Genomic DNA, 16,866 nt, shown 5'->3' with positions numbered 1-16,866 from the left:
ATTACATCAGACTATTGTACCTCCACAGCTGCTTAGCTCAACAGAATCAAGGCTGACGTGGCGGATTAAATGGCACATTCAGTCTGTTTCATAATCTCTTCATTCATAAAAGTTACATTTTGGGGTGAATTTTAAATGATATCAGCATGTATACAGTATGTGTACTGATGATACCATCCATCCCAAAAAGTATTTAACAAAAGCATCTTCTGTTCTAGATACCCAACTGACAACATTGCTTATACATACATCTACATCTCTTCATTCATGCATGCATACATACAAGATAACCAAAGAATACACATACATTATGTTATGGTAGTATTGAAGACAAAATCTAGCCCATAAATAGTACAGAACATGTCAGCATTTATTTATCGAGAGCTCTTTCTGGAAGGAAATACAAGAAACAAGAGAGCAAGATAGATAAGGACAGAGATAATTAAGGAATGAACTAATAAAGCCAGATGCGAAAAGGAACATATCTGAAGAATATTTAGTACATCTCCCTTCTCCTTCCCCCTGCCACCCCCACTCCCTCAGCGCCACTCCAGCTCTGCAGTACGCTGGCTGGTGTGTTCTTATATAAGAGGCCAATCCTGTGGGATGCCAGGATGGCTATGGAAGTCTTTGATGGCCACCACAAAGACACAAAGGCAAAAAGGCAGGCTTTGATACCCGTATCAGTCCCCCTACTGCCTCTCTAGCTGTATAATACAGCCAATGGTATGGCTCTGCTTCTTCTGTCAGCACATCGCAACTCTAAGTGGAGAAGCCTTGTCCTTGAGGGAGAAATTCACAGACATTTACACAATGAATCCATGCACACATAAAGTATAACCACTCATACAGTACACGCACATGCTCATATATACTGTATTCATGGGCACATCCATTTATTGTATATTCTGAAAGAGGTTGCGTGCACACATGCATACAAATTAGCACACCAGTACGCCTGGGATGTATCTTGCAGACAAGTCAAGCGAGCTACTGAGCAATTTGTGAACACCATTCAGTGACGTCAATATACATGTTCACCATAAGAGGATATGCATCACCGCCAGTGGCACGAGCTATACAGACAAAATCCCCATTGATTTAGACATACTTTGATTCTTCTGTTTCTCTCTCAACTTTCAGTTCACTTTCATAGGTTTTACATTTTGTATGAGACATATTATATGGGTCTATAAAAACCCTGTTTGATTAAATGAACTTAATCTAATGAATAACTTTATTGATATGTAGGTTTTGGTTAAAGAATGTTAAATATTTAAGAGCAATGTCATTATAAAATATGTCAACAGACATTGAAAACTTGATTTGAAAACCTCAATCGAAGCTTTCAATCGACATTTTCAGATGCAAACACTGCCACGCATCTGTCCTATCAGGCATACCCACACTGTAGGAGGCACTCAGCTCACAGGTGTATTCTCTTGCAGCACAGTGTCATGTGTTGAGCGTGGCTGTGACTGTCCTTGGAGCTCAATCTCATGTGGCTTCAACCACCTGTTCAGGTCATTATTCAGGGACAAGAGAGGTGGATGATACACACACATGCACACAGTTAATGCAAGCAAACACACACACACACACACACACACACACACAGATGGCTTCAATTGTGAGGTATAGGTACAAAGGGACATTTACAGTAGCTCAGTATGAAGATAAGCAAACAAAACAAATTTCAGTTCACGTTAAATGGGGAAAAAACGTCATATGTCGCTCCACAATGGGCAATGTTCTGCCTGTAATTAAATGCACTACCTCATTTTTGTTTGGTAGTGAGTAGTGGGGTCCTACTATAATTGGCTCACAGTGCTTTTGTCATCTAGACGTTGCGTGCTTGTTTGCACAGCATGGAGGAGAGATGAGAGTGTCTTGGATGTCTTTGGCTTGAAGCACCGAGTGTCCCCATGGAATAGTTTTGGACACAGAGACAGAGATTCAGTGGAGGAAGCAGAGACATCTTTAGCTGAGTTATGTCCTTCTCTTGTTCACGTGACAGTGTTGCTGAGATGGCAGTGAAAGAGAGGTCGTCATCACATTAGAATGACAATGCTTTGATGTGTCAGAGGCACGAAGCTTAATGGGCTCCCTGCGTTTCCCTCACACATGACATGATAGATTTCATGCTCTCAGTTACTGTGTTTCCATTTTTTTCTAGACCTGTGTATATTAAATACAAAGTAGTAAAACAATATGAACTGGCTTCAGTATTAAAGCCTTCTTTATTTGCTTGTAAAGCGTCTTTGAGCACAGGGAAAAGCAGTATAGTATAGAGATCTCCAAGGCTTGTTTTACCATTATCAGTTAAACCCATAGTGACTACACCTCCTAGAATTCCCCTAAATGGACTGACTTTCAAAAAGATATTTGTGAAATTGATCATCAAGGCACAGTCAAAGCTACAGGCATAGTATTCTAAAATTAAAATAAAGTTGTACAAGAAAGGATATGAGATTCATGCCTTTTCGCATTGTTTTTTTCCGACTACTACTATCCCTACAGTAGAAGGGCAAATAAAGGACAGGAAGAGAAACAAGGGGAAATTAAATCAAAGCAACTGGAAGGGAGGAGCCAAGCAAGGATATGTGCAAAAATAGGATGAAAGAAGATAGGAAAATTATACAGGAAGAGATGAGAGAAACCACACTCGCGTGACGATTGTCCTCATCATGGACTGCAGGGCTGTATTGCTGCCCTGCAGCATGCCTCCAGGCCTTAGCCCAGTTGGCTGGTACAGTCATGTGGAGAGCTAGAATATCACCCACTCCTACATACAAGAGGGATCAAGGAGGAAGGTGGAAGCAGGGGGGGGGGTCCGCCTTGTAGGATACTGTAGAGACTGGTAGTACGGAAAAGGGGTAAGTCATCCATAGAGAGGAAGAATGGTAAGGATTTAAGGGGATGAGAGAAGGGAAGACAGGATATCAAGTATAGGGACAGAAGGACGAACACTGAGTAGTAAAAGGGTGGGGTTGAGTGTGAAGAGAAGAGGAAGAAAATGGAAGATCAGGGGAAGGAACAGGAACAGGAGGGATGGATTAAGGAGAGCCCCAGGTGGAAGAGGAAGTAAAGTTGCCAGCTCTCCCCTTGGCATATGTCCTTGCCTGCGGGAGCACCCAAGGACCAGAGAGAGGGCAGCTGGTCCTCCGCCACGTCCAGGCCGGGAAGTGCCAAACATAGCTCCGTTATGCCAACGTTAGGCATCCCATGCCAGACACTGCTTTTGTGCGTAGGAACTCACGTCAGGCTATACCTTTGTGGAATTTCAGAGCATTAAGGGCAGCGTTATGTCGGCCATTTATTTATTTCCTTCTGCCAGCAACAATGAGTCTGGAACTTATAGTAAACAAGTGGAATTACTGAGGACCCCTTGAACAGATTACGCTCCTTAAAAAGTTATGACTTCAAGGCAAATCTTATTATTTCATGCATTGTTCCAATACAATGTGTTTTGCATGTAAGTGAGTTTGCTATCTAAACTGACACTTATCATCAGAGTAAAGAAGAAAAGTAATCAAAGTAAGGAAGAAAAAATCATACAAAGTGAAAACATGATGCCAAACGAGCATCTTTTAACATGCAATATAAGGCCAACACCTCTTATATACCCCAGCTTCATGCTTACATAATCATTTCAAACTGACCTACACCCTGCATGGTTTTCAGCTGGTTATTCAGTCATTTAGTTTGATGTTTTCCTGTTGCTGGGAGCCTGTTCTCCAAACACTTAGTGGACAGTGCAGATGACAACATTTGTTTCATCCCCTCATTAGCCAATGACAGGCAGTGTCTTCCTGATGTAATCAGTGGTCATTAGGAAAAGGCATTCATTCCGTTATTTACCGCAAACTGGGTATAAAGTATTTATACTCTTGTCTGTGTATGTGAGACACACAGCTGGACATTACCCAGATATGTCTAATTACCAGGTGAACAAGGGACAGTGCACTGATTGTGTTTTAATGATTAATGAGATTTTAGATGAATTTCCTCTCTAACCCTCTTCTGTTTAACCTCTGGCTCACATCAGCTGTAGTTAAAGGTACACGTATAATGTGCCTGAGCCCGAATGGATCGATGTTTCTTGTCTCCAAAGAAAATGTTGTTTCAATATATTGAGCTGCTTAAGTAAACATTGAAAGCAGACATATCACTTACTAGAGAGATGGTTTAAGCACTTCCAGAAGTTAGCGATATTCAGTCCTTCAAACATATTGGCTTCAATTTACAAAAAAATGTAACTTAAGAAAGACAGAAAAGTGAAACCTTGACATTGTTTATCTTATTAGCTACAAAACAAATGTGCCTCAAAGGATTTTACAACCTTAACATTATAGAGTAAGACACTTTCTTTTGACCCTCGGTTCAATTAATAGATTGCAGTTTGGTTACAATTTCTTATGTACTGAAATGAATTATATTTGAATCTTTGCCAGGCACATAAACATTTTATTAACATTCTCTATCAAAACTTGTTAGCAGCTGGACAAGAGCGTCCATTCAATGGAAAGTGTGAGAATACACAGAAATCCATGAGGTAATTCATGTTATTAACTACACTGTCAATACATCATCTTTCTCAATACTTTTCCCAAGTGCCACGTGAATAAAAAAAAAGGAAGAAAGTCAAATGAAAAACCTTGAAAATGTCAAGCTATTCTTTTAAATCTAATCTTTGTTGGAGGCTTGTTGAGAGGCAGAACAGAAGGACCTGCAGTCAATCTATTTTGGGGCAAATAGCACAGACTGAAGGTGTCTGCTTAGCAGCAAGTCAGACGCATTATGTTCAAAGTGCTTTAGACATTCTGCGTAGGTGTGTGTGTGTGTATGTGTAGGTGTGTGTATGTGTTAGAGAAGGAATGAGTACCTGACATGCTGTTCTTCAGCTCTGAGCATAGCTGTTGTGCGTACTGTAGTCACTATATAGCACAACCTCAGAGAGACTAGGTTTCAGCTCTGGCCGGCTAGTAGGGATCCGAATGAACATAAAGGACTTTGTTCTAAAATACTGATGAACAATCACCCTTATTGGCTGTTGTTCACTTTTACAATTCATTTGATTAATGTCTATTCAGTTATTTCATGTCTATTCATTTGATTCATGTCGCAAAATGTGTGTTCTTTTCCTTTTAGGCTGGAAAAACAAATGTATCAAAAAATAACCTTTATGAACTATTTTCATTTTCAAGCACAAGTTCTTGCCGTGACTGGTTTCTGGAGGAGGTTAACACATTGCTATTCGTTTTTTCCCATTAGCAGAAATACAGAACATCTAAAAACAAAACGAAGACTTCTTTATAAATTCTTTATTACTTAGTATTTCTGTGTTACTTGACAAATTGCAGTACAAAATGGAGTGAAGTGCGAGAAATACTAATGAATATGGGACTGGGGGAAGATGAAAAGGAAGACATAGAAAGATTGGAGGACATGTGTGAAGTGAGATGAGTGAAAATCCTGTAAGAGAATCTGAGCCAAAGAGTAAGAAGTGTTGGGAGAGAGAGAGAGAGAGAGAGAGAGAGCACCCTCTCTTTTCCCAAGTCTCTCCTCACAAGTATGCTTTGCCCAGTGTTACCATGGCAACGATGAGTCTTCCACACGCTGACCACACTCACACACACTTGCACACATAGAGAGTGTGAAGGGAAATTGCACACACACACACACACACACCCACACCCACACACACTGTAGCACCTGAACAGCCACGTGCACAGATAATGCAAACATCACCTACAGTAAAAGCTTCTACAGTCGGCTCATGATAAACACTCAGGCTTTGAGAGGTACAGAAATGGCTCCGCTGACCCACTGCAATATATTCCTGCAGTTTAACTGTGAGTTAAACAAAACAAGCAATCTGAGGATTTCTCTTTGGTTCTGTGATTACAGTATGATAGGAAGAGTATTGATCAGAACAAAATGTTTATTAAAAAAACATTTCACATGCTGCTTTATCTATTGTTCACAAAATCCGTGTAGTCATCTTTAAATGGTGATACTGCCATGTTTACTGAACCAGTCAAATCCATTAGAAATATTCAATTACAGATTGCAATGGGTTGAGCCATATGCCTGAAATAAGAAAATCCACATCTGACTCCATCTTACTCAACTAGCGCCCTCCCACACAGAGCAACCCTTCACCTGCTAGCTGGTTAATTATCACTAGCAGCTATTTCAAGCCCTACATTGGTTGCACTGCGCAGAAGAAAAGAGAATCTCATTGATTGAATAGATCACTGAACAAACAGTATAGCATTTCTATTTGCCAGAAAACACAACCAAAATATTGATGGAATTACATCATAATGATATGCATGGAAGTCCACAACTGATGGGTAAAACAATCATAAAATACATTATAATCATCAAATGGTATAATAATATGTGTAATACAACCACTGGTAGAAAATAATATTTATTACAGCTAATATTTGGCTACATTTTAATTAAACATCCGAAAATCTTCCCTCTAGCCCCCAGATAAGGAAGGCGGTCTGCCGAAGCAGGTTGGCAACAAGACAGAGTGCGGCCTGCTGGGATTTCTCTTGGACCTGAAGCGGGATTACCAGCCAATCAGAAACCAGATCCCAGAGGAGAAGCTTTACAAAGTCTACACCTTCAACTCTGTCAGGAAGTCCATGAGCACTGTCATCAAATTGCCTGATGGGAGCTTCCGCATGTACAGCAAGGGAGCCTCTGAGATCGTCCTCAAAAAGTGAGTCTGGTTTTGTGTTTAAATGACATTATTCTGATATAAATAGTTGCACATAACCTTGTTCTACAGTAATATGCTGTAATAGTATTACAAAAAGTGATGATTTGTTCAATGTTGTTACCAAGTGTACAGCTAATCCATTTGGAGTGCATAATGTACTAATGGTATGCACATGCTCTAGGCATTGAGAGTGGGCTGAGTTTCCACTAGAAGGTCACACAATTCTGACATTTTACAGAACACAACGATTACAGCACAGTAACAAATGAGAGGCAGTTATTAAGCTTCCTGCACAAACTAAAGGACGTAGCATACATTCTCCTTTGAGCATGATTGATATAAAAAAAAACATTAAATTGTAATAAATTGCATTTAAACTAAGGATTGGAAACATGTTACATACATTACATACATACATCGAGGGGTTATATAAACATGTGTGCCCCAAATGACAAAAGTCCTAAAATAACTTTGGAGCAAATTAAAGTTAATTTGCTAATGACATACCAGAAATCCTTTATTCATTCCCGCTGTGGGACAAATAAAGGATTTCCGATTCCGATTATAGCAGGTGAATTTAATCCTTAACAATTTGGGAATTGCCTTTATTGCTTCCTAGCCGAGTAGACGATAACTATATTAATACTCCTCCTCTCCTATTTTTCAATTAAATATCGAGCAGCCGGTTCATTTAGCCTAGCATAAAGTGGTGAATGGAAGTTTTTACACTTTGGTTTTTGGATTTTGTATTAAAACAAGTCAGATATAACGCAGTAATTAGTTGGCTTTAGAGTACCTGGTACTGTAGGTGGATTTTGTCAAAGCAAGGCTAGCTGTTGCTTTATGCTAAGCTAACCTGGCTGTAGCTTAGTATTGAAAGCACAGATATGAAAAGACAATAAACATCTACTCATGTGCTTCTTGGAAATAAAGTTAAACCATTCCTTTGAGTTGTCATATTTGTCTAAATGTGTGATGATCATTTAGACCAAAAGGTTTTCTTGTTCTTTCAAACTCACAGTGCATAGGCCATTATGATTTACGTATGTTGGGTCATTTTGACATCATTCTTCCAAAGTTACAGAACAGAATTGAATCTAACCTCAACTGTCCACGCCACCCTAAATTACAGATGCAGCTATATCCTGAGCGAGGTAGGGGAGGTGAGGGTCTTCCGTCCACGGGACAAGGACGAGATGGTGAAGAAGGTGATCGAGCCCATGGCGTGTGACGGCCTGAGGACCATCTGTGTGGCGTACCGTGACTTCTCCAGTGACCCCGAGCCCGACTGGGAAGATGAGAACAGCATCCTGAATGACCTCACCGCCATCTGTGTTGTTGGGATAGAGGACCCTGTCAGGCCAGAGGTAAGAGGCTGTGAGATGTTTGGGTGACATACTGAAACATTTCATATTGATCTTAATCAACAAACATGGTTATTGTAAGTTATTATGGGCAATGAGTGCAATATCCGAGTGTGCACAAGCTAGATAGGCAGGAAGGTGAATGACATGATTAGACAGGGTTATCAAAATCTTGCAACAGAAACTTGACTTTTTTCTTGCAGAGGATTATTTCTAATTACTTTTATTTTTTAAATATTCTGCTCTGTTGAAGGCAAACAAAAACACTATTTAAAGGTGGGGTATGTAATTTATTTCAGAAACACTTTTTGTTATATTCCATGGAATGCTCTTAACATCCTGATAGCAATGAATACATTAAATGCTTTGACAAAAAATACATACAAATATTTCATCCTTGGAAGCCGTGGCGCTGTACAAAGCACGACCAATCATCTGAGCCGGCCCGGCTAAAATAACTGGATGGCCTACCTGCCTGTCAGACTTCCATCTGTGCACAAACTTATCTCGTGCCCTCATTGGTCATGTGCGCGTTCGTGTGTGTTGGAGGAGGGGCTCTGTAAGGAAGTCTGAAGGAAGAGGCAGATTTTTTCCGGTTGTGTACTTTCAAATTCTAGCGCACTCGGTTCTGGTTTCTCCAAAATGACCTACCCCACCTTTAAATAAGTGATGCATCAATAATTCATTCAAATCTTATACTGATGAATTGCACTTGAAGGAAAGGAGTAATATCATTGGGAGAATATGGGATGGAAAGAGTGTACAGCGGACCTCACTTGACAGCTCCTGTGCAGGTACAGGGAAGCAGGAAGCTAACTGACTACTGCATTATTCAACTTCTTCCTTTCATCTTGTTTTCCATCCCCCACCTCTCATTCAACCTCACTCCAACACGTTTGGAGTTTCCAACTCTCTCTGAATCGTACGGTTTGACTTTCACCTTTCCCTGGTTCATGTCTCTTTCTCTTCACTCTCTCCGCACCTACCTTCCTCTATCTGCCCCTTTATCTGCTTTTCTGTCTGAAGCAGAGTTATGTAAGCATCTTAACAGATTTAGATCAAATAAATAAATGCAAAAAGAAGACCATAATCCTCAAAATGAATAAGCAAACATTATAATACACAACAATAAAAACTAGCCAGAAGCACTTTTTGCATTACAGTGTTATATAAGGTAAGATGAGTGGAGATAAATAAAAATACACCATTTTATGATGAAAATAATCAATAAAAAAGCTGAATATTGCAGATTGGAACTCCAATAATGCAGATGTCTGCAAATGATGCAACATCTGATATGTATTTATTCACACCTTATGTGTTAATATACTCCCTTGCATTGCACCAAGCCTGGCAGTTTGCAGCTTTTCATTTCTTCTTCAACTTTGCATCCAACATTTTTAATAACTGATGTGGAAAAGCATCGCACCGCTCGCTCCCTTGACATCTTTCCAGGTCTCTGAGTAAGACTGGCTAATATTGGAAAAGAGAGGATTTACGTTTTGCTACAAAGGTCACACAGAGTGGTAAACATGTTTTTGTTTTTGTTTATTAGTGTTTCGAATGCGATGTTCTTTTTAATAAAAAGCTGCTCTATAGGTTTGCCCCCGGAGAAACAAGAGGGGAGAGAAGAAAGAGAAGAGGGAAAGATGTAGCCCAGGAAAGATAAACAGATTCTAAATCAGATTCATGTCAGACCGATGTCGGTCTGCAGGAGACGGGGAAGTGGAGGAACGGAGGAGAGGGAAACCAAATCCATATTAGAGACACGAGAGGCTTGTTTTTCAGGTTCACCTATACTAGCCTCCTCCATCGGGCCAGATTGTATTTTTAATAAGCCTCCTCCTCCTCTTTCGGATCACCAGTCAACTAGAGCAGTGGGAATCCAAAGAAAAAAGAGTGAAACAGACAGCAGGGATGACAGATAGGCAGGCGGGAACTTGATAGCTTGATAACAATGACTTGGTGAGAGCAGAGAAGGCAGAGCTTAATATAATAACTTGCTCCACTTGCCACAATATTTACTGCGAGATCTGAATTGAAAACTGACTTCTAACGGATGAATGGAGCTTCCTCTTATTGTTATTTTTGTAAATGCACTATTTAAATACTCAACACAAGTATAAATACTGATTATAATAAGCCTATGTGACTATTTGTGAGCAATATTGTTTTCATTTCTGGAAAAAATCAACTCCCTTGACCACCTCCTCATGGGAAAACTAGAAACAATTACCAAATTAATTATTTCATAAATTGGTTAAATCAGAAACACAACCCTGCTCACTTCAAAAAGCTATTTTGTCTGTTGTGACTAGTAGCGTATGACCTATGTAGGCAGACTTTAGGGAAATGCTGCTTTGTAATTCACATTACTGACTCAACTATACATTTTCTCCACTTATAATATATTTGAGTTTTTATACCACATATGGCAGCTGTAGAGCAACGGTTATTAGCTTTAAACAACAAGAAGATGTGTCTATTGTGTAAGGCACAGGGATTAGTAAACATAACGTTCATATTTTCCATATCTTCTTTGACTCACACGAGACGGTAAGTTTAGCAATGTTTAGTCTAGCTAGCTAATGGGCATAGTATTTGTGATGGACAGGAGAATTTGGTGCAGCTTCCAGAGTATCCGACTCAGGCTACACTGATTACAGCGTCAGCTAGGAGAGCATCGAGCCCCGAGGGGAGCAGAGTCTGAGGAGGGTCAGCTGGAGGCAGGGGCAGAGAGACGCCCAGAGAGACGCACAGAGAGACGCCCAGAGATGTCCTGAACAAAGCTAAATGAACAGAACAAATAATATACAAGCAGAGGACAGTCTTGATGATTGAGAGGGATTATCGTTAAATGAATCTATAATATTTCTTCCACAAAAACCCTAGCTTTTGTGCCTTTGAAGCTACATGTATACTTAATGAGCCGTACATTATAATTATGAGATTTCTTTTTGTTTAACCTCCTGCTCAGTAAAGACCTTCCCTCCTCCACTGTATACATTAACTTTCTATTACGCTGTCTTTAAACTAACACATCTACGAGCAGCTTGATTTGGCTGTTTATTATGCCAACACATTTACACATTGCCGTGGAGGATTAATTTGGTCTGTGATTGTGAGCACAACAATGCTCCAATGGCTAATGTGTGTATGTGCTATATGCCCAAAGGAGGAAAAGATAGTTCGAGTCCCGGGCCTGTGTGCATGTGCACATGGATGCGAGTTGCTGTTACTGTATGTGCACACGTTTGTTTGTTTGTCTGTGTGTGGGTTTGAGTGCAGCGCTCGCCCACACTGACCTTTGTCAGGAAGAAGATGTTTCTGAATTAATACTCTGCTTTTGCTTGCTGGTTATACCACAGACCAATCTGCTACATACAGTCACTTCTTCCACTCTATTAGTTTGAAGGGAAAAGAGAGATTCCATACAAATGTTGTGTAATATATTATATTCATTTAAAATTTGACAAAGTTAATGTTATGTTACTACTGAGGAATCAGAATTCTGATCAAATAAAACCTTGTCTATTTGAGGTTAAGTCAAAAAGATAGCTGTATTGTTTCAATTGATATGCTCTTAAAGCTACTATAATCCATATGTGAAAGTGACAATGAATGATTACGTGAATGTGAAAGGGGTTCATCAAAGTGACTAAGAGAAACACCTTTACTGTTTGTGATTTAGTAATCCTCTCATACTGTTGGGCTGTTAGTGATACAGCAGGCAGCTGTAATGTAGCCCTAAAGACTTTATATTGCCTTTCTAGCACCAAATGGCAGAGTTAGCGACTAGCTGGTGAACATAGTGGAACTTTAAAGTGGACCTATCATGCTATATTTGAATAATATAGTGTAGGACCATACCTATATACAGTAAGGCATATTTATACTTTTTTTTTTTCAAAATACCAAACAGATCATGCATTTTAGCCATGCCTCATTTAGCTCAATTTGACATTTTTTAGATCTGTTTTAGCAAGGGCAGATTCAGTGAGAACAGCACCACCTACAGGCCTGGCATATATACTACAACGTCTCCAGCGCTTTCGAACGGCAATGCCGTGGTTGTCTCCTCCTGATTGGTGGAGTTGGCCCAATAGCCGTAGCGCCACTGTCCTGACGTCAGGACAGTGTTCAAATCTGGATCAGTTTTTATCAGATCCGTTGCAGCCCCTTTTTTAGAGATTTGGGTATGGAGGAAAATAGAGAGGGTTGTGTTTTCTGACACTTGTTGAGTTCCCTGGAACACCGGGGACACATATTCATGTATAAAAGATGTACAAAAGTGCATTTTGCATGATAGGTCCCCTTTAAGTAGCAAAAAAAGGACTATAAACTAATGCTATGAAATATGTCTTCCTCTTTAGGTGCCTGATGCTATCTTGAAGTGCCAGCAGGCAGGCATCACAGTTCGCATGGTGACAGGAGACAACATAAACACAGCCAGGGCCATAGCCATCAAGTGTGGAATCATCCACCCCGGAGAGGACTTCATCTGCATCGATGGCAAGGAGTTCAACAGGAGGATCCGCAATGAGAAAGGAGAGGTACAGTAGCTACTTACGACTCGACAAATCTCCCTTTAAATGTCAGTTAGTGTGGCTTAAGAACACAAAGTTCCAGCGTTTAATATGCGAATGTAGTAAGGCAGGGGTGTCAAACTCAAGGCCCGTGGGCCAAAACCGTCCCGCGACCTCATTTTACATGGCCCACAAGAGCTTGCAAAGAATACAATTAGTGTAATTGTTGAATATTTGCTTTCAATTATTTGCCCTAGACTTCAGGCATAGTTATTTATGAAGTTATTACCAGAACTGATAATAATCCAATGCAGAGCCAATAATATAATATAATACATTATTTAATATATATTATATAGTTATATATGTATATTTATATAGTCTTAAAGTTACAACCGGCCCTTTGAGTGCAACCAGAATGCTAATGTGGCCCGCGATGAAATTGAGTTTGACACCCCTGTAGTAAGGTATCACACACACATCTTAACGACAAAGCAGACAAATCTCAAATGTCTGGCCACGTCAAAAAGAACATGCTAAGTTTCAGCCTAGTGGCTTCCATCAGATCATGAAAGGAAATTCAAGTAATGTCCTTTTGTATACAGGAGTTAAAAGTGATTGGTTTTAAAGGTCACTTGGTAATTAAATTCTTAAGGTCCCTTTGACTCTGACGATTAAAAAATGACTAAAAACAGGTGAAATACCTTACAGTTTCACGGTTATCACTGAGGTTTCACACTACTACGTTTCGAAGTAAATGACCATGTTACCTTTTTAACCTCCTATGTAGAGCAGATATGACTCCCATTTTCTTTCCAGCCCTGATGAAGGCCACCAGGTCAAAAACATAACCATGTTTCTTTTGACGTGGCCAGACAAACTTAGTGGTATCTGTGTCTGACTTTTTACCTTTGGGTATTCAACGCTGGTGCAGAAACCACTGTGAGAGCGGCTGAGTTAAGAACAAGAAAGATTCCCCTCGAACTACCTGACCTTTTATTTTTCTGTGTGTGTGCGTTCCCAGGTGGAGCAGGAGCGCATTGACAAGGTGTGGCCTAAACTCCGAGTTCTGGCCAGATCTTCCCCAACCGACAAACACACACTCGTCAAAGGTGAACTGGTTGCACTATTTCATATTCATTACTGTTGATAGAAATGAAACTCATCTCAACATTTTCTAAATACAATTGTCTCTCCGATGCAGTAAATAACTGAAATTATTCGTCTAAGAATATTGTTGATCATGTGGGGTTATTTGCATTGAGTTGCTGTGTTCAATGTATGTGCACTGTGTGTTTTGAAGGCATTATTGACAGTACCTTAGGAGAGCAGAGGCAGGTGGTGGCTGTGACAGGAGACGGGACCAATGATGGACCTGCACTAAAGAAAGCTGATGTCGGCTTCGCCATGGTGAGCAAACCCTATTTTCTCTTTTGCTGCCCTTTGAGATTGATCTCAGTCAACATCTGCAGATATCTTTTTCACCTCTGCAGTATGTAGGGTTCCTCTCAGGCCCTCTGCCTCTAGCTGTATAGATTAGGAGCTCCCCCTGGTGGATTTCTGAACTCATTCAATTCCTCTGCAATACATACCATAATACGTTTTTGCTACTTCTGCAACGACTTAAAAAACGAAAAACAAACTAAGTCTTTTCTTCTTGTAACTCTCAGCTTTATATGTATTTGTCGTGCAGCTGTTATACTGTTTCATCTATTTCTGTTGTGTCCCTAATTAAATAATTTGGCTCCTCCACATCCATTTCCTGCTTGATTCAATAATGAAGACAGTGATTTCCATACTTTTGTTCATGCTTGTTCAGCTGAGCTCAAGTTGTTCTTCATTGTCGCCACCTGTCTTGCTTGAAATATAACTATTTAAGTGAATTTTAACAGTTTACACTCTTAATTGATTTGGTAATCTGATTCATGATAAATCTGAGGAGTCTCAGTTGTAAGGTGAAGAACACTCTTATTTTGATCACCACTATGAACACTGTTGAGGTGCTGAGCCCTGATACTCGTCCTGTAACTCACCAGAGATGACAGAATATCATGGAGGCTGCCCTTGATATGGAGCCTACCAACACACCAACGCCTTCATTAGTCTGCATCATCATCATTATTCATCATTAGAGCTGACTTGTGTCTTCAGTCCAGTTTTCTCCAGTGGCTACAAAGATCTCTTTCAATTCAGTTCCTGTGGTTTTTGATAATGCAGTATGATGCAATAGATACTAGTTCTCACTGCTCCTTTTCTGCTCTCCTCAGGGTATCGCTGGTACAGATGTGGCCAAGGAGGCGTCAGATATCATTCTGACTGATGACAACTTCAGCAGTATCGTGAAAGCAGTAATGTGGGGCCGTAACGTCTACGACAGCATCTCCAAGTTCCTTCAGTTCCAGCTCACTGTCAACGTCGTGGCCGTCATAGTGGCTTTCACCGGCGCCTGCATCACACAGGTCAGAGGCGTGTGCAGTTACTGGCACAAACAGTTGGCAGGTTACCATTGGCAACAATTCGAAGACATTGGCAACCAATGATTTGGCTGTATTTCGTATACCAGGAATTGAGGGTGAACATATTGACTGATAACACAAATTGTGTAAGGTATGACTTAAACACAAACAAAGAATGTGTTTGGTTACTTTATTGAGTGGTTTTTCCTTCATGTCATATTTGAATTAATACAAATTACATATAAATGCATAATCACTTTTTTAAGGTGACTAAAATTGCAACAGTGTTTTCAGGTTCTTCAACCCAAAGCTGATATTTCTCAAAGTCAGTGTCGGGCTCTGTTGTGTGGGCATGTGATTGGGTTTTACTTGCCTAACTAGTCTACTCTTTAATGCAAAAGCTTTTGAGTGCAATTCTTAAGCAAATATCTAGTCAAACAACCGAGGTAATCAAATACAAGTGTGTAAAGACAGTAAATGAGTTCCAACAGAAGTATTGGTTATGAATGACTTCTCACCCCTGGGAGTATTGAAGTCATTGTTTTTTAATTGCAATTGACCTTGTGTTTCCACAGGACTCCCCCCTGAAGGCTGTGCAGATGTTGTGGGTGAACCTGATCATGGACACCTTTGCCTCCCTGGCCCTGGCCACAGAGCCTCCCACCGAGTCTCTGCTGAAGAGGAAGCCGTACGGTCGCAACAAGCCTCTCATCTCCAGCACCATGACAAAGAACATCCTGGGACACGGAGTCTTTCAGCTCATCATCATCTTCACGCTGCTATTTGCTGGTACGGACTGCAAGTTTGCTCTGCAATACAACAGGAGTTCTGCACCTTAATCATGTGACGTAAAAAGGCTCAGATGTAAAGTCCTCATAGTAATTGTCTTGTTATCCCCTCCCCCTTGTAGGTGAGAAGATCTTTGACATTGACAGCGGGCGTAATGCTCCTCTCCACTCTCCTCCATCTGAGCACTACACCATCATCTTCAACACCTTCGTCATGATGCAGCTCTTTAACGAGATAAATGCCCGCAAAATCCACGGAGAGAGGAACGTCTTCGATGGTATCTTCAGGAACCCCATCTTCTGCACTATTGTATTTGGCACCTTTGCTGCGCAGGTACGCAAATGCAAATGATTTGACTTCATTATTTATTTTTTAAAAGTTGGTTACCGGTTGAAGTTAGATGAAACTCTTTTTTCCCTTTGCTTTGTGTAGATTGTGATTGTGCAGTTTGGAGGGAAGCCATTCAGCTGTCAGCCTCTGAACCTGGAGAAGTGGATGTGGTGTATTTTCCTCGGGCTGGGAGAGCTTGTTTGGGGACAGGTAACATGCAAACTGCTCTGTTTTATGTCTCTCTTTCTTCACTTCACCACTGCCTGTGGTTGTTCTTTGTTTTTGTCCTAGTTTAGCTTTATTTACACTTTCCATGCAATCTCTACTGTATGCTTTTCACATTTTTAACCCAGTCTTTGGACTTTCTCCTGGCTAGGTGATAGCCAGCGTCCCCAACAGCAAGTTGCGCTTCCTGCGGAGGGCAGGCCAGTTAACTCGGAAAGATGATTTACCAGAGGAGGACACGAACGAAGATAATGACGAGATTGACCATGCGGAGAGGGAGCTGAGGAGAGGACAGATCCTCTGGTTCAGAGGACTCAACCGCATTCAGACTCAGGTGAGGACACAAGTTCAATCCCCGCGTTGAGTCTTTGCTGGATTGAGTCTGCTTGAAAGAAATAACATTTACATCATTGAAATTTTACTCTAATCAGTCGTAT

At 40.6% G+C, this 16,866-nt stretch overlaps 1 protein-coding gene across 11 annotated transcripts in view; it reads left to right on the top strand.

Annotated features, from left to right (window-relative positions):
• atp2b2 (ATPase plasma membrane Ca2+ transporting 2) overlaps nucleotides 1–16,866 on the top strand; it is a 118,531-nt gene that overhangs the window by 96,166 nt on the left and 5,499 nt on the right. For all 11 annotated transcript variants that reach the window (XM_034135051.1, XM_034135044.1, XM_034135042.1 and 8 more), the window contains 10 exons: nucleotides 6,498–6,739; nucleotides 7,872–8,106; nucleotides 12,477–12,656; nucleotides 13,654–13,741; nucleotides 13,933–14,039; nucleotides 14,897–15,088; nucleotides 15,661–15,874; nucleotides 15,996–16,207; nucleotides 16,307–16,414; nucleotides 16,581–16,763. In XM_034135051.1, the coding sequence (XP_033990942.1) occupies nucleotides 6,498–6,739; nucleotides 7,872–8,106; nucleotides 12,477–12,656; nucleotides 13,654–13,741; nucleotides 13,933–14,039; nucleotides 14,897–15,088; nucleotides 15,661–15,874; nucleotides 15,996–16,207; nucleotides 16,307–16,414; nucleotides 16,581–16,763 (1,761 nt within the window). The remainder of the gene's footprint in view (nucleotides 1–6,497; nucleotides 6,740–7,871; nucleotides 8,107–12,476; nucleotides 12,657–13,653; nucleotides 13,742–13,932; nucleotides 14,040–14,896; nucleotides 15,089–15,660; nucleotides 15,875–15,995; nucleotides 16,208–16,306; nucleotides 16,415–16,580; nucleotides 16,764–16,866) is intronic.

Source organism: Trematomus bernacchii, unplaced genomic scaffold, assembly GCF_902827165.1.
Source record: "Trematomus bernacchii unplaced genomic scaffold, fTreBer1.1, whole genome shotgun sequence".
Classification (NCBI taxonomy): Eukaryota; Metazoa; Chordata; class Actinopteri; order Perciformes; family Nototheniidae; genus Trematomus; species Trematomus bernacchii.
Note: the sequence above shows the minus strand (reverse complement) of the source record. Positions and strands in the feature narration are given on the sequence as shown.